General features: G+C 45.0%; 1 protein-coding gene across 4 annotated transcripts in view; it reads right to left on the bottom strand.

The window, feature by feature from the left end:
- ME3 (malic enzyme 3) overlaps positions 1 to 23,730 on the bottom strand; it is a 224,378-nt gene that overhangs the window by 90,935 nt on the left and 109,713 nt on the right. For all 4 annotated transcript variants that reach the window (XM_074983849.1, XM_074983840.1, XM_074983864.1 and 1 more), the window contains one exon: positions 4,474 to 4,549. In XM_074983849.1, the coding sequence (XP_074839950.1) occupies positions 4,474 to 4,549 (76 nt within the window). The remainder of the gene's footprint in view (positions 1 to 4,473; positions 4,550 to 23,730) is intronic.

Raw genomic sequence — 23,730 nt, forward strand, 5'->3', positions numbered from 1 at the left:
TTTGGTCAGTATTATTGCTCCTGTTTTACTGCTGGGGAAACCGACGCAGAGAGACAGGTGCAAGTGACTTTCTGTAATTCATGGCAGAAGTTGGAATGGATATTTGCTTTCCTGACTCTCTTTCCCGTGCCCTGGCCCAAAGTCTTAATCTTCTCCCATATTTTAATTCTCTCCACTCTTAGGCCTAGACTAACCTACCTATGTTGCTCAGGTATATGAATAAGTCACACCCTTGGTAGGTGTAGTGAAACTAACTGGGGCCCTAGTATACATAGCAGAAGAGTTCTTTTATTGATCTAGTGCTGCATCTTGAGGGGGTGATTAACTACTGAGATGGAAAAAAACCTTTAACAGCTGTAGCAAGTGTCCATACTATGGTGCTAGAAAGCGTAGGTACAGCGCCTGGCTATAGCCAGTAGCATCTGCAGTACAGACTAGCCTTATTTCAGTCTTTTCTCTCACTTGGGGAGGGACAGCTCAGTGGTTTGAGGATTGGCCTGGGTTGTGAGCTCAATCCTTAAGAGGGCCATTTAGGAATCTGGGGCAAATAGGTTAAAAAGAATAGGGATGGTGCCTGGTCCTGTTGAGAGGGCGGGGGACTGGACTCAATGACCTCCTGATGAGGTCCCTTCCAGGTATGTGAGATGTGTATTTGTTTAACATCTACACTAGACCTGACCCTGTTGAGTGTCAGGTAACACCGGTGTCTGACATGTTTGTAGGAGGGTTATAGCAGACACTCCTCATCCTACCAACCAGCTTTTGCCTTTTTCAGCACTGCAGCAGGAAGCAAATACCTAGGTTGATCCCTAAGGGATTGTCCTACTACACTTACACGTTTCTTTGGCTGGTGGTTTTGTTTATTTCTTTTTGACAACTGGGGGAAAAAAGCATGGCAAGATTTTCAGCATTAGAAGCCTGAAATTAAGCAATGTAATCACCAGCCTCATGCTGAGTACCAAAGACCCAACTGCAGCTCTAGTGAAGGTTATAATTAGGCTCCTGTATTGCCAATCTTGGTGTGGATGTGTATAAGGGTGGCAGTGAAAATTAGTAAGAAAAGGACAAAATGGTAATTCTGTCTTAATGCAGGACAAAAACAATCAGCACAACGCCAAGAGCTGTACTTTCAAAACTGGCCAGGCACTTCAGGGAATGGCACATTCAGCTCCAGATCCTGTGGCTTATTCGACGGAGGCTGACCTACATGCACAGTCTGGCTTGGATATCAAAGGAGAGATCCATGGTGAAATTATTTTTATTTGTGGATTTGCTGAGTTCATGCCAGAAGACCCACATGCACTTTCAAAAGAAATAAGAGAATGGCATATTATAAAATTTCTCAGCAGTTCTCCTTTCTTTGGATGGGTTTATTGGCTAGGGCTATTTGCTAGGGCAAAAGAGTTTTGTGAACCCAGGAAAAGACTAAACCACACAATCCATTCGTTTAGTTTGGGAGGAATATTTATTTTCGAATGGTGTCTTTCAGCCCATTTCTAATGATTACAGGGTGATACCACTGGAAGATTTAAACTTGTGCCATATGGCTTTAGTTTCATTGCTGATGAACAGTCATACGCTGTTATTTAATGCTCACATTATACATCTCCCAAGGTTATTGACATTCTTTTCTCCCCCCCCAAGTATATCCATAATTTTAAACTGGAAAAAACAGAACTACCCTATGAAAAATCATGAGCCGGGGGAAAGGAAAAGATGGTTTGTTTGGTAGCAAGCGTCCAGGCAGATATTTGTGTTTTGTCTCCCCGCCAAAATCTGCCTCCATTTATGTAATACTGGATGTATAAAGCTATCATGAAGTGCATGCAGTGGTAACTCTTGTGACACTCCCTGAGAAGCTGCCAACTCCTTGCTACCAGCAGTCAGGCTGAAGTTTCAAAGCAAAATGCAGTAAAACTAACAGGCTGCAGACTGAGCAGAAGTTAAGCAGGCAATGCCATCAAGCCATTACAGAGGCAAGCCAGTCTTTAAGGGGGAACAGTAAATGTCCTCTACAGTAAATGCATTTACTTTCCTCCATTTGGGAAGATTCTCCTATTTATTTTTCTTTGGGATTCAACACTAAGTATTAGCCAGAGCCAAGAAAGGCTCTTTTGGGTAGGTTCCATCTCTTTTTGGGTGGGCACTGCCCCTTCATCGTACCGAGGCATGCAACAGGGACTGGACAGGAATATGGAAAGCAAAGGACTCACACGTCGATGTTGGCTTATGCTGAAACAAACTAATGCAAATGTCATGAAAATGCTATATGTAAGAATTTTTGTTTAAAAAGCAAGTCATAACTAACCCAATGCACCACAAAACCAATTATATAGCTGCTATAATGATATTCTCATCCTCTGCATGGATGACTTAAACGCCACCATAGCTTTCCATCACAGTTTCAACCAATGCTACCCATTAATTAAATTCTCTTAACTCTCCCACACCAGCATCAACATCCTGGACACCACGATCAGCTTCAGTGTGGCATCCTTCATACACTATATACAAGAAATCCTCAGCTCACTGGACTTGCCCTCACACATCCAGTAACTATCTCTGTAACACACTAAGAAATCTACATCTGGACAGACAGATACCACAGGATATGTTCTGAGGAGAAAGTCTGGGATATACACCTTAGAATCATAGAATCCTAGAGCTGGAAGGGACCTTAGGAGGTCATTAAGTCCAGCCCCCGCCTAAAGCAAACAAGGGCATAGTACCAGAAAAGTTGATCACGTCAAGGAACAAGCTGCTCAAATACCCTGAGAGACCCCACTGCAATACAGAAACAGAAGCCCCTTTTTACTACACACCCCTAGTTGTTAAATACCACCTCACTTTGGAACTTATATGGGGATTTACCAAACAACTACAACCCATCCATACTGGTGATCCCATCCAGATAGGACTCTTTCCTGATCCCCCTCTGCTAGCCTTTAAACAATTCCCCAGCAACTCTAAGCTCACCATCAGAAGCAGGCTGCCTAAAGACCAAGACACAGCAACTCAAAGTGGCAGCAGACCCTGAAAGAATAACAAATGCAAACCCTGCAGGCATATCTCCACTGCTACAACGATCAACACCTCCGGTAATGTGCCATTACAGATCTCTGGGGCCTGTACACCCTTATCACAACAGGTAGCAAACCTTATTCAGTGCAATAGGGTGAAATATGTGGGTGAAAATAGACAATCATTGCATTCCCAAAGTGAATTCACACAGGACAATGATAAAAGACAAAACCATCACATTACCTCTTGGTGAACACTCATCACAAAGTGATCACACAGGATCTTTCATATGGAGCAGGGCGGGGATGGGCTGTTTTATCCATCCTCATCTCCAAGGCAACCTACACACCACTTACCAAAGATGAGCCTGGGAGCGTCGATTTGTAACTCTGCTGGGCACCGACAATCATGGACTGAACCAAGACACTGGATTTATGGCTTACTACAACCACTTGAACTCCCGCTTTTGGTTCTGACGACAAGGGTGGTATCTGGTGACTTCATCTTTAATGGTCCCTTTAAATATGTGCTAACTAGATGTGCTGGGACACTCTGAGCACCTTCCCCAGACCTGAAGATGAGCTCTGTGTAGCTTCTCTTTCATCCTAGCAGAAGGTCCAGTAACGATATTACCTCATCCACCTTGTCCTGCTAATTACAAACCAAATAATTCTTCAGAGTTTTAGGTCTTCTTTCATCCAGATTAGTGTCCTCAGCAAAGCTCTCACATTTCACTTGAGATTTCATATGCCCATTACAGTGGACAATTTTTTTTTTAATCACAGATTCACCAGACCAGACTAATAGTGCTGCATTTACTATGCACAGATGCCATCGACTACACAAGATGCAAGGCCGTGCAAAATTGGGCTGGCAGAGAGCAGAATGCAGAAATTGTCCATGGCTCTGTGGAATGGAGAGGAGAAACCTGACCAAAGTTTGGAAAGTGGTTTGGAATCAAAGAGACTATATAGGCATAAGCTCAACAGAGCCACTGGTGTGAAGTTCTTAGTTGTACAGCTCCAAACAAACAAAGGACAATAGGGCACTTGCCCAAAGTTGAGAAGAGTAGGCTTATGACTGACTCCTCAGGATTAGCATTTCTGAGTTCTATTCCCAGCTTGGCTACAAACATCCTTTATGACCTTGGGTGAGTCACTTAACCTCTCTGTGCCAGTTTCCTCATCAGCAAAAATATTTTAATCACTCAGCCTCAGAGGGGTGCTTTGAAAGTTAATTGAATAATGAACGGAAAACACTTAAAGACATTTGCAAAGAAAGCTTACAGAAGAACAAAATACTTGGCAGCTCTCTTCTGTTCATTCCAATTCAAAGAGACCAGAGGGCTAGGCTTCCTTTCCTTTTGGAAGCTTGAAACTCTCTTGGATTATTGTGAGAAATGGAAAATATTTGCAAGCTTTTCTCAGCACCATATGAAGCAATGAAACATACCTTTATATTTTCTTCAGGCCAGGAATTTAGCACTGTTGCAATATGTCCTTTGTCGTGAATAGTGATAAACAGTCCACTAAAAAAATGAAACAAAAACCAAACCATGTGATAAAATGGTACACAGTAAGATAGGAGACTAGGTGGGACCTGATTTCTGAACCCAGTCATTTGACCCTTATCACTTACTGCAAGAAACTATGTCCCAGTGTACTTATTATCATCAATATCAGGGCTGAATGCATAACCTTTGGGCTATGATGCCCAAGGTAAAATTTTAATATTCAAATATTTGCAGTACTAATAGCATACTCTGTTCCATCAATGAAAACTACCTCCAGAGACAAAGGTAGCCACTGGCCTACACACTGGGAAATCAGATCAACAAGACAGCACTACCGGACCGTCTCTCCCAACAGCTGCTGAGTTTTCTTTGCTGTCAGTCCCAGATGTACCAGCCTCTAAAAGTGGTATTTCTACAACCGCCTGTGCACTATTCAGAGTTACTGGCTTATGCTGCAATGCCCTTTCTTGAAACACCATTTTATCAATGACACTATGGAAACCAGCACCCAGCGCTGTCCATTATATAGACAGAAAGCAGGTGCCCAATCCTGCATGTTGAAGAGATCACTCACTCCTGTTGGCTTCAGAAAATCTTCAAGATTAGAGTCCTTGGTTTGAACTTGGTGTCAGAAATTAGAGGTAACATAAAAAACATGCCCGTGTGCGTGTGTGTGCGCGTGCATGCCTCTGTATGGCAAAGTATCCATTATATTTTAATTTTCTTTTTGTATATGTAAGAAATCAAATTCTTATATTGCCTCTAATTCCTTAGAACCAATCCAAATCAAGGTCTCTTACCTGAGAGATTGCCTGAAGCCAATAGGAGTGCAGCAAGCTCATCACCTTGTAGCACTTCTGTTTCACAGGCCTCTCGCTCAGGGTTTGTCCACACTACACAATGAAGTCGATTTAAGTCGATGTACAGCGATTGCAGTGGTTCATATCCACGCTTCCTTGCTCCATCAGTGGTGCATGTCCTCATTACAAGTGCTTCCATGGACTGAAATGAGTCACTGTAGGACACTGACAACTGTAGGGTACAGGCAGGCTACAGATGACAGTTTCAGGTGGGGCTCAGTGGTGGGCCCCTTCACCACTGCCAGATGCCCCAGCATTGACTGCCCAATCTGACAGTCATAATCAGGGCTCACCCACTGCAGGATGTCAGCACTAGAGAAGTGGCGTTGAGAGCTCCTGCTGTCAGTCCCACTTGAGGCCAAGGGATGTAAGTAAGGCAGTGTCTATATGGACATTGACATGAGCACCACACTTCTTGTGGAAGTGGAGTTATTTTGTTGGTGTAGGAGGGGCTTGGTCACTGTTGTGGTCACTTCCTGAGCTTGAATGTGAGTTTTACCATGACTGAATGGTGGCCTGAACCTACATCAGCTCTTCTAGCGTGGACATCCTGCATCGATCTTCTGAAAGAACTGCTGTTATAGATGTGATCAGTTTGCTCTTCTGACTGGTGGTCTGGTGAAAACAAAGTGACCTTATGGATCCTTTTGTGAAGAAAAACACTACCACATATCACCGATCCATTGAAGGAACAAAAATCACTGACACGCCCTCCATTTTCATTCATGTTGCATAGGCCTTTTTTTCCCATGGTCTGTTCTCTGCCTGTATTTACGCTTCCAATTTTTGCATTGAAATCGCCCATCAAAATCAACATATCCTTCTTAGCTTTCTGGTTCACCACACTTGGTAGTTTCTCATACAAGTCTGTTTTACATCCCTCAGCTGCTTCACTGGTTGATGCACAACATTGCACAATTAGTACCCTTCTCAGTTTGGTGTAGAATCTGGCTGTGATGATGCATGATGATACTGCTGACCACGCAATTAAAGCACCAGATGCCTCTCTTGATAATATAAAGCCCACACCTTCTGTGTGTGGTGCACTTTCTTCATTTCTTGAATAGATGAGGGTTTGACTTGTTGCCAGGCATAGCTGCCCAGATTGTGTCCATCTTGTCTCACACAAGCCCAAAACTGCAAGCTTGTACTGTTTCATCTCTGCAGCAATTTGTGCTGTCTTCCCCACTTGACACATGGGCTGAACATTCCACCTACCAAAGTGGGTGGCTGTCCTGGGTGAGAGAAGAGTCATCTGTGGGGCAGCTTCCTTTTGGCTTTCCCTGCCGTGCTTCATATTCAGTCCAAGCAGACTGTCAACTCCTCCTAAGACTTGTGTGGTTGTAGGTTTCGTTGTAGATGTTTCTGTAACTTTGGGGTTTTTTTTTACACATAGGGTTCTTACCCTAAGCCAACCCATTTTACCTTGGGGAGAGGTGACCCAAATTTGTCTGGTCTCTACCCTTTGACCTGTACAGTGTGGGTGACCCTTCCAGGAGCTGTAGCTCCCACTGGCATAGCTCTCTGGGTCCTGAAGACACACAAGTCACCTCACCATGACAAGGAATGGACCATGAAGTAGAAGCCAGGATTGAGATTCAACATGGAATAGTTGAAGTATTTAGAGACAAGAGCCAGTTTCCAACTGGAGCCGTCCCACAGATATGTACTTCTGGCAAAACTCATTCCAAAAGATTCTACCATGGAACAAATTTGGGAACACACCATAACAGCCTGGAAAGCAACCTGAGATAAAACACTGGAAAAGAGGACAAGACATCACATAGAATGGATTGCAGCAGAAACTCTGAGAAAAGTGAAGCAACGAAAGGACAGAAAAGCTGCAGTCAACAACAGCAAAACATGAGCAGCTGACGCAGACTGTATTCAGAAACTAGCAAAGAAGTTAAAAAGGCTGTAAAACGGGACAAGAAGAACTTTGTGGAAAACCTTGCACAAGAAGCTGAATGACCAGCAGGAGAGAGAAACATGAAAGAGCTGTATAACAGCACATGGAAGCTAGCTGGGCCACAGCGCACGGTGGATCAGCCAGTACAGGATAAGGAGGGGGGTGTGCTAACAAACCCAAGTGAGCAGCTCAGTGAGCAGAAGGAATGCTCTGACGAGCTACTGAACCACCCTGCTCACATGGAACTTCCTGAGTTACCACCTGCAAATATACCACTGCAAATTAACTGCAACAGACCTACAGAAGAAGAAATCAGAAAAGCCATTGCTCATCTGAAAAGGGGAAAAGCATCCGGTCAAGACAACATCCCCACAGAAGCAAGCAAGGCAGGTAGTGAGAAATCAGTCAACATGATGTATAATCTATCTGGGAAAATATGGGACACTGAGAAGATCCCACAAGACTGGAAACTTGGCTACTTTATCAAGCTTCCAAAGAGAGGCATCCTGAAGAAATGCAAAAACTGGAGGGGCATCATGTTACTGTCTATTCCAGGAAAGGTATCCAGTAGGATTCACTTGGAGAGAATGAAGACAGAAATTGATCAACAGCTCAGGGAAGAACAGGCCGGCTTCTGAAGCGAGAGATCCTATACTGACTAACTAGCAACTCTCAGAGAGATCATAGAACAAAAGCTCAAGTGGAACTCACCCCCTGTACAAAACCTTCATAGACTTTGCAAAATCCTTTGACAGCATTGACAGAGACACTTTGTGGAAAATGTTGCAACACTGTGGCATCCCATCCAAAATTATTAATTTGATTCGTTCAACACATGAACCCTCGACATGCCAAGTTGTTCACAATGGTGTTTTGACAGAATCCTTCAGCATACTGTTGGGAGTGTGACAAGGGTGCCTATTGTCACCTTTCTTGTTCTTGACCACAATGGAGTGAATTATGAACAACACAGCCATCAACAAGGAATTCAGTGGACACTTTTCAAACAGCCAGAGACATTGATTTTGCTGATGATGTCGCCATCCTTTCACACCAACATGAAAGCATGAAAGGAAAGGTCACAACCCTAGACAAAACTGTTTCAGTGACTGGACTGAGCATTAACAAGGGAAGGACCAAGACCACGAGGATCTATCAGTCCAACAGCATCACCATCACACTGGGAAGAGATGACCTGGAAGATGTGGAGTAGCTCACCTACTTGGGGAGTATTATGGGCATAGTTGGAGGAACAGCTAAAGGTATCAATGCCAGGACAGGGAAAGCAACAGCTGCATTCAAGACTCCCTCATTGACACAGTACTGTTGCACCGGGGTTTAGGTTGGTATAACTGCATTGTTCAGGAGCAAGGAAAATCCACATCCCTGAGCACTGTAGTTATACCAACATAAACTGCTTTACTATCCATTCTAAATCAGGAAACACATGCTAGTGACAAGGATTACTGACCAACTTAGGGAGACAAACACCTGTCAGGGAGTGTGTAGGTAAGATCTCTGGGGAAGCAAATCTAAGGTGAAAAAACAGCTGAAGATAGTTAGCAGTTTTTCAAAGAGCCATTATTAAGGGCATAAGAGCAAACTATCCCTCTGTGTAGGAAATATAGGAAGCATGGCAAGAGACCACTGTGGTTTAACCAGGAGACCTTCAACTATCTAAAACTCTAAAGAGAGTCCTATAAAAATGAAAGGTATGAATAAAAACGAATAACACGTATGTAGGGTCAAAATTAGAAAAGCAAAGGTACAAAATGAGATCAAATGAGGTAGAGACATAAAGGGGAACAAGAAAATTATCTACAAAAAACTTTAGCACCAAGATGAAGACCAAAGAAAGGGGAGGACAGTTACTCAATGAGTGTGCATTAGGTAAAGGGAGAGAGGCAGGGAAATAATAACAAAAAATGCTTAATGACTTCTTGGTTTGGGTTCTCACCAAAAAGATGTGGGTGATTGCACATCTAACATAGTGAATGTCAGAGAAAATGAGGTGGGATCAAAGGCTAAAATAAGAAAAGAATAAGTTAAAAATTACTTGGACCAATTAGATGTCCTTTGAGAGTCACTGGGGCCTGATGAAATGGATCTAGCATACTCAGGGAGCTGATCAAGGAGATATCTGAAACTAATAATGATCATCTCTGAAAAGCCGTGGAATATGGGGGAGACTCCAGATGACTGAAAAAGAGCAAACATATTGCCCATCTATAAAAAGGGAAATAAGGACAATCTGAGGAATTATAGACCACTCATCTTAACTTCTGTACCTCGAAAGATAATGGAGCAAATAACTAAGGAATCAGCATGTAAATATCTAGAAGATAATAAGGTGATAAGTAATAGTCAGCATAGATTTTTGACAGGGTAACAAGCTTTGTGAATAAGGGGGAAGCCGTAGATGTTGTATATCTAGACTTTAGTAAAGCTTTTGATAGAGTCTTGCATGACTTTTTCATACACAACCTAGGAAAATGCAACTTGGACAGAGCTATTATAAAGAGAGTGCAAAACTGACTGGAAAACTATTTCCAGATAGGAGTTATCAAAGGTTCACAGTCACTTTGAAGAGCATAATGAGTGCGGTCCCACAGGGACCAGTGCTGAATGTGTTTCTGTTCAATGTTTTCACCAGCAATTTAGATAATGCCATAGATCATATACTTATAAAGTCTGTGTATAATATGAAGATGGGAAGGCTTGCAAGTGCTCTGGAGGATAGGATTAACATACAAAATGATCTGGACAAACTGGAGAAATGGTCTGGAAATAAACAGGATGAAATTCAATAAGAACACATGTACATTATCCCACTTAGGAAGGAATAATCTGTTGCACAAAAATAAAATGGGAAATGACTGTTTAGGAAGAAGTATTGTGGAAAGGAATCTGAGGTAATCGTGAGTCACAAGCTAAATATGAGTAAATCGTACCACGGTGACAAAAGAAGCAAACATCACTCCAGGAAGTATTAGAAGTTGTGTTGTAATCAAGGCATGAGAAGTCGTTCTTCTGCTGTACTCTACATTAATTAGATCACAGATGGAATACTGTGTCCCTTTCTGGGTGCCACATTTCATGAAAAACATGTGGACAAACTAGAAAAGTCTAGACAAGAGCAACAAAAATAACTAAAGATTTAAAAAATGACCAATGAGTTTGTTTAGACTGGAAAACAGAAGTCTGGGTTGGTGGGGACATGATAACTCTTTTCAAGTACATAAAAAGTTGCTACAAGGAGGAAGGAGAAAATTCATTCTTCTTAACCTTTGAGGACAGGACAAGAAGCAATGGTCTTAAATAGTAGCAAGGAAGGTTTAGGATGGACATGAGGAAATACTTCCTGTCCGAGTGGTTAAGCATTGGAATATATCGTCTAGGGAGGTTGTGTAACTGCCACCACTGAAGATTTTAAGGAGGAGTTAGACAAACTCCTGTCAGGAATAGTTTAGATCAGCACTTCTTGAACTGTGGCTCGGGACCCCCAAAGTGGGACACGGTCCCCTTTGAATGGGGTCACCAGGGCTGGCTTAGATTTGTGGGGCTTGGAGCTTAAGTTCAAGCTGCTCTGCCCAAAGCCGAAGCCCAGTCTCAAGGACTTCAGACCTGGGAAGCAGGGCTCAGGTTGCAGGCCTGCTGCATAGGGAGGAAGCTCTTGAGCTTCAGCTTTGTCCCCTTGCTCAGAGCGGTGGGGCTTGGGCTTTGCCATCCCCCTCCCTAACCTAGGACAATGGGGTTTGGGCAGGCTCAGGATTCAGTCCCGCCTCTTGGGGTCCTAAGTAATTTTATGTCAGAAGAGGATTGTGGTGCAATGAAATTTGAGAACCTCTGGTCTAGTTAATACTTAGTCTTGCCACAAGCACAGGAGACTGGACAAGACAACCTCTTGAGTGTCCTTCCAGCCCTATGACTCTATGATTATTGCGTTACATAGTTATTAGTACAGTAAACTCTTGCTCATCCCGTATTTGATCAACCAGCACTCTCAGATAACTGCCACAATGCCAGCAAACCTGGAGCCAGTATGAAGCTTCTCTTTTTTGTTTTTTTTCCCCGGAGAGTCCCGGGGTGCTGCGCAAGCTCCCCCAGGTGGGTTTATTGGTAGCTCTCTGCTCGGAGCTGGCAGGTGTGTCCCGCTGCACTGTGGCTGCTCCTCCCAGAAACAGCCGGGGCGCTGAGAGGTCCCTGGTGTCCAGGCAGGGGGTTGGCGGCAGGACAGCAGTCAGGGGCTCCCTGAGTCATGCAGTGAACTCCAAGCCCCACCAGCAGCTCCCAGTACCACAATACGAACTCTGAGCCCCACGAGCAGCTCCCTGTACCACGCAGCAAACTCTGAGCCCCGCCAGTGCCTTCCCGCACCATGCAGTGATCTCTGAGACCTGCCAGGGGCTCCCCGTGCCACACAACGAACTCCAAGCCCCACCAGCGGCTCCCCGTGTTACAAGCTCTGAGCCCCACCAGTGGCTCCCCTTTGGAGCAATCTCTGAGCCCCACTAGCAGCTCCTGCTGCCTCCACAAAAGGTGAACAGGTCAGTGGTGGTAGGGAGTCTGTGCTGGCGGGTGGGAGGAGCTCAGTTTTCTTATGGTAGGGGGGCACTGATCCCTGCTTGTGCCTCCCCCCAGCTACTCTCAACAAATGGGAATATTTGCATATCTGGGAACCTCCTGGTCCCGACGTTGCCAGAGATGAAAGAGTTTACTGTATTAACTACACAGCATCATGAGCAAGCTCTGGCACCATTGGAGAAGCTCAGGGTACTGGGAATCTGACATTAATAAGCCTCAAAAGCTACTCAGCCCAGTCAGTTTCAGACCATTCTATGGTTTTGTCTTCCAATGTATACATATCAACTACAAGGGAGACATGCTGCAGGGCTTTAAAAAAATCTTTCCTATTCCAGTCCCAGAACATTGCAAAACTAACTGCAAAGCAATGATTCATTTGAGAGTAATTAAAACACCTAATTTTATAGCCATTTGTTGCTTTCGGCAACAGAAAATAGGAATTTTCCCATGCACTAGTATCCTGAGTATCGTGATAAAAACAAGACCGTGTTTTTTAAACAAAGGTAATACAAATTATAGTGATAATTTCTGTGGTAATCAACACTTGGGCATGCAGGAAAACTGGAAATGTAATAAAATTGAAACTACCAGTCCACATACACTGTACAACAATGCTTTTAAAAAGTCACCACTAATGAACAAAAAACAAGCAGTCCTGCAGCACCTTAAAGACTAAAGAATTATTTATTAGGTAATGAGCTTTCGTGGATAAAACTCACTTCTTCAGCTTTTTGTGGGTCTTACCCTCAAAAGCTCATTACCTAATAAATAAATTTCTTAGACTTCAAGGTACTACAGAACTGCTTGTTTTTTGATTAGTGGTGACTGTTTAAAAGCATTGTCGTACTGCTTATTTTTGTGAAGCTACAAACTAACACAGCTGACGCTACGTCTACACTAGAGAGTTTTGTAGACAAAACTGGGGTTTTGTAGACAAAACTTGTGGAGTGTCTACACACAAAATGTGTTTTGTGGACAGAAACTGTCAATAAAAAATCTGTGTAGATGCTCCAGGGAGGGGGAGGAGGGGCTTTTGTCAACAGTATAGATCAAAAGATCAGTCCGCTTTTACATGTAGACAGGATCTGTTGACAGACGTTTTGTTGGAACATCTCTTCGGACAGTAACGCGTACGCGTGGTCAGAAACCATTAACCAACAAGTTAACCACATGAATGTGCAGATCTCCTTCTTTGGTCCACCTCAAAAGCATTAACAGATACTAACCCCATTATAAAGATGTATCATAAAGAAAAGCATATTCGTTAAGATGGTCTTCGTATGACCCTGCATGAAAAAGGAATCAGAAACAATAACCATGGATTTACCAAGGGCAAGTCATGCCTCACCAACCTATGTGCCTTCTCTGATAAATCCCTCAGTGGATATGGGGAAAGTGGTGGATGTGATATAACTTTAGCAAAGCTTTTGATACTGTCTCCCACACTATTCCTGTCAGCAAATTAAGGAAATATGGCTTAGATGAATGAACTGGAAGATTGACAGAAAGCTGGGTAAATCATTAGACTCAACAGATCATTATCAACAGTTCAGTGTCTCATTGTCAGCTGCTATCAAGTGGAGCGCCCCAGGGGTCGGTCCTGGGGCCAATTTTGTTCAACATTTTCATTATGATCTAGATGAGGGGGTGAACTGCACCCTCAGCAAGATTGCAGATGACACTAAGCTGGGGAAAGAGGGTAGGGATACGCTAAAGGAGAGGGATAGGGTTGAGAGTGACCTAGACTAATTGGAGGATTTTGTGCTAGTGCAGTGTGGCTAGAGCATTAGGCTTTGAGTCTGTATGCTTCCAAAATCACACATGAAACTGATCCATTATGCAGCTTGTGTCTCCAGAGCCTTCTCATTCAGTCACACCCATTATTATTATGATGATTCTTTTGTAATTATTGTGGTAACAAGATTAGATGCTGTGAAATAAACTTCAAAACTGGGTTTTTTTGGAAAGCTAGAGTTTGTAACATACTTCTGGGATATAGTCTTCGGAGCCACCATGTATATGCACATTTCTGTCTAAATAGTGAGTAATCAGTCATGAGATTGCACAAAATCAGCATGATAACACAGTGATTTTAATAGGGTTGTTTACATGTAGAGGAAAGACTTTTTTCAATAGTCAGATTTATTATAATTCAGGGAAATAGTAGTGTGTGGTTACTAATGAAAAAAAATACAGTCCAAAACAAGAGTGGATCTTATTTCATTTTATTCAGAGATTCACAGGGCAAAAAACTAATGCTTATACATGATAAGCTTTATCCTGAAATAATCTGTTTGTGAACTGAGCCAGGGCTGATTGGGCTAAGAGGCCTTGTTTAACCCCTGTCTTGCCTGGCCTCCCTCTCACACGCCTACAGGGCCTTTGCCCAATTTATAGTTTGCCGCATAATTATCAGATTTCAATAAAATCCTAATTTAGTACATTAAAAATGAGATGTCTCCCCTTTTTTGAAAGGGAGGAATGGCAGGGGCTGAGAGTGACAACATCAGACAGAACACACGTGAAGCGGCATGGGAATGGACCAGACCCCTAATCCCACCTTTAATTCCATTGTAAACTCTGATTAAGGAGAGGTAATGAGCACTATGGCTGTGCCTGATCACAATTAGCTGCACTTACCTGGGTCTAATCGCTTTCATGAGCAGGCGCTCTCATGTATCCTTTGCTGATCCCAACAGAATGCTTCATATCCACAGTACAGATTCCTCGTGGCTTTCAAGACCCAATGGAAGGGTTTATTCCATCTTAATTTTCAGCAATTGTTGTATTTTTAAGTAAAACCCTGGGAATGACCTTTGCATTTTAAAGGGCCACATGAGAATTTAGTCACAGAGCTCCTATTGAAGTCAATGTGCGGTTCAAATCTGGCTGAAGATTTACAGCCTGAGTTTTTACATATGTGAAGCCACCACAGGTCCCAGTGGGGATCTGTGAAAAATTAGGCCATTAGTGGGTAGGCTGCCACACTTTGTAAATACAGAGGTGTGGATGGATCAGAGCCAGGCTGGCAAAGACAGGAGGGATTCCATCCACCATCCAATCAGCGTGCAGGTCAGGACTAGACTCATTATACAGTGCCCACCCCTGAAGTGCAGAATGAACCACAAGTTCAAGCTTGGGTATAGAAAGCTGAGTTCGTTCCTCAGCCTGTTCTGCACGTGAGACCCCCATCTGAGCCCTCACAGGATGAGAGGCCCCAGGCAATATCTAGGCCAGGGGTGCACAAAGTGGGGGGTGGGCCCCTCAGGAGGAGTGTGAAATTTCATAAAGGAGGCACAGCATGGTCAGCTGCTGGGTCTCAGGCCCTTCCAGCTCATTAGAATGTTGCTGGTTTATGTCGGCACATTCACATTTATATACCATTTAATAAAGTTTCTGCACTCTACAGGCTTATCTTCTTACGTACGCTGAAAGGCTTTTCTTTTCTTTTCATATCAACATAACCAAAATTCCTTTCAATTTGGATTCCACTAGATAAGTTTGGGGTGGGGAGGCTGCTAATTGCAGGGTCAAAAAGTATGGTCTGACCTAAAAAGTTTGTTCATCCCTGACCCTAGGCAATGCAGAATTAGAAAGGGGAACATTGTATCAGTTTACCATCATTAAACATTGCAAAAGGAAGCAACCAATGCTGCCTATGGGCTGTCTTAAGCAGCAATATCAAAATGGGACTTCATCTACTGTAACTGCTAAACACACAGTTATTTCATTTTGAATAGTAACAGATTATTTCATTTTATGGGCTAATGCAAAGGTTAAGGCAAGATCAAGTTTGCCTGGGGAAGTTCAAATAACTCCGAGCCTGACTACATTTCCTTCTCAAGGTAAGAAAATTCCACCGAGACTCACACCTACGCTTTTCGAATACACCGCAGGGGTCCCAAAGAGACATGGAGAACTAGGACAATGTGTGACAAAGAGAACAAAAAGGTAAGAAAAATGTTTGTACAGTATTGGGCAATCTGCCTTCAGCTAAATGAAGTCTAATCTGGCACGTCCTGTCCTGCCTAGACGGAAACATTTATTACATGTCCCTATCTCTATTTTAAATTGCATTTATCAGATACACAAACATTACTGGCGATGTTTTTGAAAATCATGTGCCTAAGATGCAGGCATACAACATGAAACGTTCAGAACTACGGCATTAAGGTTAAAACATGACTTTCTATTTGTCTTACTCACAGAATTATGGATGGAAAAGACCTATTAGGCTATGTCTGTTCTACAATATAAATTCAAATTTATTAAATTTGATTTAGTAACACTGGGTTTTATGAATTCGATTTTGAGTATCCTCACCTCCCCTCAAACTCCCCAAAAAGTTGAGTTAGTGCTGCCACACTAAATCACCAAAGATCGACTATTGCAGCAGTGCATTGTGGGAACCTATCCCACAGTTCCCGCGGCCCAGATGGATTCTCAGACTTTATGGTAGCTCTGCCAGAGTTCCTTCACTTTCACCCGGCATTTGCTAAGTGTTCTGGGCATACCCTTTAGCAATCCTGCCCTGTGAAATGTTCTTGTAAAAGGTCGCATTTCACTTGCACACTTGCAGTGTGGTCATTACTGATTCTTCTTCCTACACAGATATGAGACCCAGGAACTCATTGTGAGTCCACGCTGGAGCTCTTTTGCGACTCTGAGAACTCAAGTCCAGAGAAGAACTGTGAGTACTCATTATGGCTGGATGTGCTGGATGGCTGAGGTGTGCTATCCACACCGGTTAGAAAGAAAATGAATTTGAATTCCTGATACTATTCAAATTCAAATTCATGGGCTTCCTGTTATCTACTTCCTGTGCACCTGGAGGGCATTGGCGCTGAAAGTGGCAAGAATGGATGGACACCTGTGGGGCATTGTGAGGTACATGTGGGACTCCTCTGGAGGCCAAAAAGCCCAGTTTAAACTAAAGCTGTTTCTACACTTTCATTAATCCAATCACTTACTTTCGAACTTCCTGTTAATCCCACTCAGGATGCCTGAGTAAGAATATCGGCTGTACCTCCACTAATATTGACCTAATGGTTTTTGCTGTGTGAGCAGACATGATTTAAAGTTGAGCTAAGTGCCTTAAAATCAAATTTATGCTGTAGTGTAGACATAGCCTTAGAGACCATTGACTAGCCCCTTCTCTCCCTCCCCGCCCCCCGCCGGTGGGCACAAAATCACTCCCAACACTATGGCTACGTCTACACTAGCACACTACGTCGAAGTAACCTATTTCAAAGTAAGGACATTGAAATAGGCTACTTCGACATGTATCATCTATACGTCCTCCACGGCTGGTGCCGTCAACGTTCCATGTCGAAGTAGTGATGGGGAACATCGAAAGGAGCAGCCCCAGAAGGAAATGTGGAGCGTCCACACACACAAGTGCTTCCCATTGAAATAAGGGGCCAGCAAAGCCCCAAGCCACTCCCTTAAAGGGCCCCTCCCAGACACATTCGGCCTGCACAGCATGAGATCCACAGAGCCGACAACCAGTTGAAGACCCTGTGCATGCAGCATGGACCCCCAGCTGCAGCATCAGCAGACAGAAGCCCTGGGCTAAGGGCTGCTGCATGCACTGACCATAGAGCCCTGCAGGGGCTGGACAGAGCGTCTCTCAACCTCTCAGCTGATGGCTGCCATGGAGGACCCTGCTATTTCGAAGTAGCAGGATGCAGATCGTTCACACACACTCTACTTTGACGTCAAACGTCAAAGTAGGGCGCTACTCCCATCTTCGGATGGGAATAACGATTTCGACGTCTCACCGCCTAACGTCGATTTCAATGCCAAAATAGCACATGGCGTGTGTAGATGCGACGCGTGCTATTTCGATGTTGTGCTGGCTACTTCGAAGTAGCTGGCTAGTGTAGATGCACCCTATGTGTTCTGAAGTGCTTCTACATTTTGTCTGGTCTACTTAGAACAGTCTTCCAAATCCCTGGCACACTCACCACTTCCCTTGAGAGAGTGTTCCACAGCCTGACAGATTTCACACATAGAAAGATCTTCCTGATAATCAGCTTCTCTTCCCTTTCACCTTCATCCCATTATTGCTTATTATACACCCTGGCACCAGCCAAGATAGTTTTTCTCCCTCTTGGTACTTCTCCCACAGTAGCTCCTCCTTATGACAAGAAGCACCAACATTCATCTGGGTTAAATTAACAGCTCGGATTCTCCTTCCTGGAAGGCTGCTGTCTTGCCAACTAGGGCACCTCTTTTATTTTCAGTGTCCCTATCAGTGCCCTCCATCTCCATTCTTCCTCCTTGCTCTCAGCCCAAATTCTTTACTAACAAAGCTCATGCCATGTGACAAGAGCTTGGCTCCCTTCTGAGGCTTCCCTGCCTCTCTTCTCCTTGTCCAAAGCCATCCCTTCACCTCATATCCCCCTTATCCTGTTGCCTTGACTGCATCCCCTTCCACCCTGATACATAGCTGCCTTTCTTTCTCAGCTGACTCCTTTCCCTTAGCTCGCAAAGGCCTTCTCCTGTGTCCCCTATCCTCGATCAACCCTTGCTTGACCTCAAGCACCTGCCTAATCAGAGCAGCTCCCAGCCCACGTACTTGCCTCTTGGTTCCTTGCCAAGGCTGGACAGAGGGTCCACACAGCCTTCATCTGCCTAGGGGACTCTTACAATGGCTCAGCGGTGGCTCCAAAGGCCTGTCCCCTGGCCAGAGCCATTTACTGGTAACAGTCATGCACACAGGTATGGGAACAATGCTGTGGGTGGAGTCTCAGGGGATGCAGATACCTTATCCCAGGCAAATGCAAGGTGAAGAGGTCGGCAGGGCCATGGAGGGACTGGGGGCCCTGCCCTTCCCCTTTGGGAAAGCTCTGCCAACCCAATGCAGCATTCATCTTCTGGCTCGGAAAACCAGCACAGGTTGGTGGAGAGGCTCATTCTGCAGAGCAAGGACAACCAGCAGAGGTGAGTGACCTTTAGGCTGGCGAAGGGCTACCTTCTGGAGATCTGTGCAGAACCAGCCCTGGTGCTTCAGCAACAGCCCACCAGTCCACGATGCCCTGTGCCCAGGAAGTAATGCTGGCAAAGTCTTTGCTGGAAACCAGTCTGTTTCACCTGTGTGTTACTACGGTTAAAATGGATAGTGAGTGTGTAACAATATATTTAGCAGTCAGACTTTATGACATAGGGTGGAAGGTTGTAAAAACTGTAGTGGTGGCTAGAATGAGTCCGAGTTCCTATCCCCACCTGCCTAAGGCTCTGGAAGGGACTTTGGCTGTGGGAGAGAGTTTGGGGTGCAGGCTCTGGGATGGAGGTTGGGTTCTGTGTAAAGGCTCTGGACTGGGAGAGGAAAAGTGAAGAGGGGGAGGGAGTCTGGAAGCTGGAGGGGATTGGTCTGATATGGATTGATAAGGTGCTACATAATATTGAATATAATAATCATGAAGCTGAGTTAATGCTCAGGAGATTATCAATAGCCTTGGATACATGGAGTTCATCCACTGTATAGGTGCAACTGATGAGTGGTGCACCCATCTTTTTCTTGCCTTCTCCCCACTCCCCACCAGGGCGGAGTATCTATAAATAGAAAGGGCTATTTCTCAACAGTGACACAAGGACTGGTGGACCAGGCCAGCAGGTTTACAGACATGAATAAAGGCACAGTGGCCTGGAAGGTTCCACAGTGCTAGGATCTTTTGGACCTCTCTGAATTAATAGAAAAAGGACTCTTCACCCTAGGATCACTGTAGATATTAATGGGGTGGAGGCTGGCCTGGTTATTTTGGCACACCTGGCACATCTCTTAGCATCCTGGCTAATGGAGCCATGCACAGGCCACTTGGGTAGAAGGAAAGAACATTTTTAACTATCACCTCAGTTGGTGGGGAATGGGAGTGGTGGTTACATAGGGCTGTTTGACTGGCAGATGGCGCTGTGTATGGAACTGGTGGGAAGCAGCAGAAAAGAAATCTGAATCGTTATAACTGCACGTTGTGTTATGCGTAAGATTTCTGCAAGCAAGGGGAAAGCCTTGCAGATGGGTGGGAGGTGAAGTGTGGAAACCTGCCAGAGGTTTGAGCAGTTAGCAAGGCATCCCATAAAGGAACACAAACAGATGGGACAATGCTATAAGGGAGGCTATTGTGCATATTTTGAGTCTTATGGCTGAACATGCTAGCCCGTGGGAGCTGTGTTGGGATACAGACACTGAGAACACTGGGGTATTGTGTGTGGGTGGTTTAAATTTAGCATTCCCTGTGTGCTTTTGTAAAACCCCTACATTATTTCATCCGTATTTATAGGACTTTCTGTGTGAGCCACAATGATAACTCAAAATGTCTATATGGTGCATGGTTTTTATTACAAAACAACAGTAAAATAATAAAGTTTTAATGATGCCTCTGGAAAAATAATATATTGATATTTGGAAATACACTTGGAAAATAACCAGCCATACAAAATGCTCTAATGAACGCAACAGTGCAGAGAACTCAAGTGTGACAGTGAGGACATTCCAAATGTAACCATGTTGGGGGTGGGGAGGCAGGGAGGACACACAGTCACAGGGAAGTAGGCACCGTGCCTCTGACTCTCGTCTGTGAGGATTCTGGGAGCGGGTGTCGTGGCTCCAAACTGGGGAGAACTGTAGCACTCAAAAGAGCTGAACTCCCAGTGCAAGCGTTCTCAGGGGCCAGAGGCTGGATCGAAGAGGGGAATGGAAGCTGAGGGGAGCACTGCTGTAGGGAGGGGGTGGTGAGGGGCTGCTGCTGGTCCCAGTCATCAGCTTTGTTCATGGGGCTGAAGAACAAGGCTGGCTCCCAAAGTGCAGAACCACAGGGCTTGCTGATCTAACAGCAGCACATTTCGCAGCAGGACATCCTGGCTCAGGACAGTGTCCAGGATAAGCAGCTCTCTCTTGTTTTCCACGCTCTCCTTTGTTATGGTGATGCGGGACTTAGCCACTGCCACGTTTTCCCAGGTCACTGCAATATTGTCCTTGGCTACTATCACAATTTTCTGGACAGCTGCAGCAGCTGCCTCTCCTGCTGGGTCCTTCTGTACAATCTCCACCTGTCAGACAGCATGGTTTTCCTCTGACTCAGCAATGAGTCCTGCACATGTCCTCACAAGCTTTCCTTTTCCTTCCCCTCAGTTTGGCCAGCCTGTCAGCAGTACATAGTGGCCTGGGCCTTCACTGTGTGGCTGTTGCAGATGCTGAGAGAGTAGGTGCTTATTGTTCATCTCTCAGACAAGTGCCAATCCCTTTTTAAATGTATGTTTATGGGACTCTTTCCTCTGTAAGACCTTTCCCAGTCTTTGGGGGAAGCTGAGGGACGGGAAGTGGTTTGCTGTGCGAAGGGCGCTGGGTGTATCTGGGGTTCAGTCTGCTGTATCTGCTCTCGTGCTGCTGGGGTGGGGCTGGGTCGGATGGGGCGGTTGGAGCTATGTTTCCAGTTTGTTTCTGGAGAGTTGTTGGTGCACTCGAGGTGCTGCAGTAAAAGGGTCATTGCAGGGGAGCTCATCTGGGGTGAGGAAGATGGTAATCTCCTTTGTACCCCCTTTCAGCCTGGCTCTCTATGGTATTATGTTGAGGTGGGGTTATCCACCAGGCCAGCCCCTCTCCCCCCCACCCAAAACACTTCAAGAGTATATGAGACTCAGGAGCTATACTGGGGAGATGGGTGTGCAGCAAATGCTGCCCAGTTGCTTAGCAGAGTGCCCACAGCCGGCAGCATGTGTTTCTATGGGTGGTGCACAACCATACATGCCTCAGTGCACATAACAAAATTTATTCCACAGGGATGGAAAATATTAGCAGGAACCCTGGTGTGCAGCTAGTCCCTATAACACGCAAACAGAATCGAGCTATTTCTCAGTTTTCTGTGCTGCTTTATCTCCCCCGCAAGACATGAAGAAAGTGCAGAGAGAAGAAGACAGGGCCCCGCAATGACTGGCAGCGACAATGTGTCTAAGAGGGCATTAGGACCTCAGTGGATTGTCTGTGTCTTGCCCCGGTGTTCAGTGTGCACTAACGCCTCATGGAAATGACAATCGCTAACCACATTTATTTCCATGTACCGCAGTCACGCGCTGTTGAATTCTCCCCGAATGAACATTTCAAAGGGTTCGAATCTCCTGCAGGGCCAGCGCTATAGATTGTAACTGTGCCAGGCTGAAAGCCTCATTTTGAAAGAGGAAAGGCGAAGGGTGATGTGGGTGCCCCTAGGTCGCTTCTGCCAACAACAATAACAAATGGACATGGCAAGGATAGGTCATTACATGCTCGAGTTCTCTCCGAAGGAACTGTCCTCTCAGTCCTGGCCTGCACTTCTGGCTGGAAATTGGACTTTGCTGATTCAGGAAAGGAAATGGGGTCCATTGCAGTGGGGCTGGCTTTACAGCTGGTCATCATCAGGGTCTTAAGTCACGAAAGAGCCTCACCCTCAGGAGACAGCATCCCTCTGGCATCCTGCTGCTCATCCCCTTCCAGGCTGAACCAATTGTCCTTGGTGGGGAGAAAGAGCATGGCAGCAGACTCCAAGCAGTGCCTGGGACAGGTCACACTGTCACTGTGTAGAATCTTCTCCAGGTCTTGTTCAGGTCATATGTCCCCTGCTGGACCCTCTCTTTTTCAATGCCTCCTGTCAATGTGCTTTCTCCTCAGCGGTTTGCTCTTTCCCCAGCATTGGTCAGGCAGGATGCTTGTCCCCAGAGGGTGAGATCCAGCCCCTCAGCATAGATCCAAGCAGCTGCATGAGGCAAATTGTTGGGCTTATGGTTGGTTGTTGCAGTTGTCTTGCCAGAATAATGATATGCTGGAATTCAGGAGCAAATGGGCAGAAGCTGGGTTTGTGCAAGCATTTCAAAGGGGCAGGGAAGTCCTGGAAATGATGCAAGGGCAAGGAGGGTACCATGAAAATGGAGAGGTCCACAACAGTTGGCATGTGACTTGCCAAGAGGCAATGGTGCTTTCCTTAACGAATTTGGAGGCAATAAGCACACAAACTGGGTGCAGGTATAAAGATTTTATTAAGCAATATCAGAGTAAAGTACAATGCTTACGTCCCTTCTGCTGCTGGGAACTCCGTGAAGGACAGTGGACAGACCCCAATGGCTGGTACGTAGCATCTTCCATGGCTCTGGTCTACGCCAAGGTTCCATTGTTAGGAATATCCCTGGCATTTATATACTATTGGATCTACCTATCGTTTTGAGAACCCAACAGGATTGTTGATACGTTGCATATTTTCCCAGGTCTGATAATTAGCTTTGGAAAGTAGCAAATAGTTAACATAGATAACTATGTAATTGTCCCAGACACTCCCGTACTCCTGTACCAGGTGGATAGCCGTGAGACACATCCCAGAACTTGTTGAAGGTAAACAGTGCATTCCTAGACTATCATCTTGGAGAATGATGAGAAAATAAGGAAAAGCAAAAAGCACAAATGGTTGCCTAGTGTATCCTGGCCTGAAAAGGAGAATCAGGCACAAAAGGGAACAACTGCTGTAAACCACCTAGTCTCCTCAATATCACAATTGTCTGCCACATTTCCACAACAGCATGCAAAGCATCCTGGGATAGCTCTGCACAGCAATCACACAAACCCAGCTTCTGCCCATTTGCTCCTGGATTCCAGCGTATCATTATTCTGGCAAGACAAGCGCAACAACAGATCATAAGCCCAACAATGTGCCTCATGCAGCTGCTTGGATCTATGCTGAAGGGCTGGATCTCACCCTCTGGGGACAAGCATCCTGCCCGACCAGTCCTGCCGCTGAGGAGATGAATAAAAGATGGAACTAATACAGCTCAAAACAAATTTAGTCCATTTTGCAAGAGAACTCTGGAGATCCCAACAA

This window comes from Carettochelys insculpta, chromosome 1 (genome assembly GCF_033958435.1).
Source record: "Carettochelys insculpta isolate YL-2023 chromosome 1, ASM3395843v1, whole genome shotgun sequence".
Taxonomy (NCBI): Eukaryota; Metazoa; Chordata; order Testudines; family Carettochelyidae; genus Carettochelys; species Carettochelys insculpta.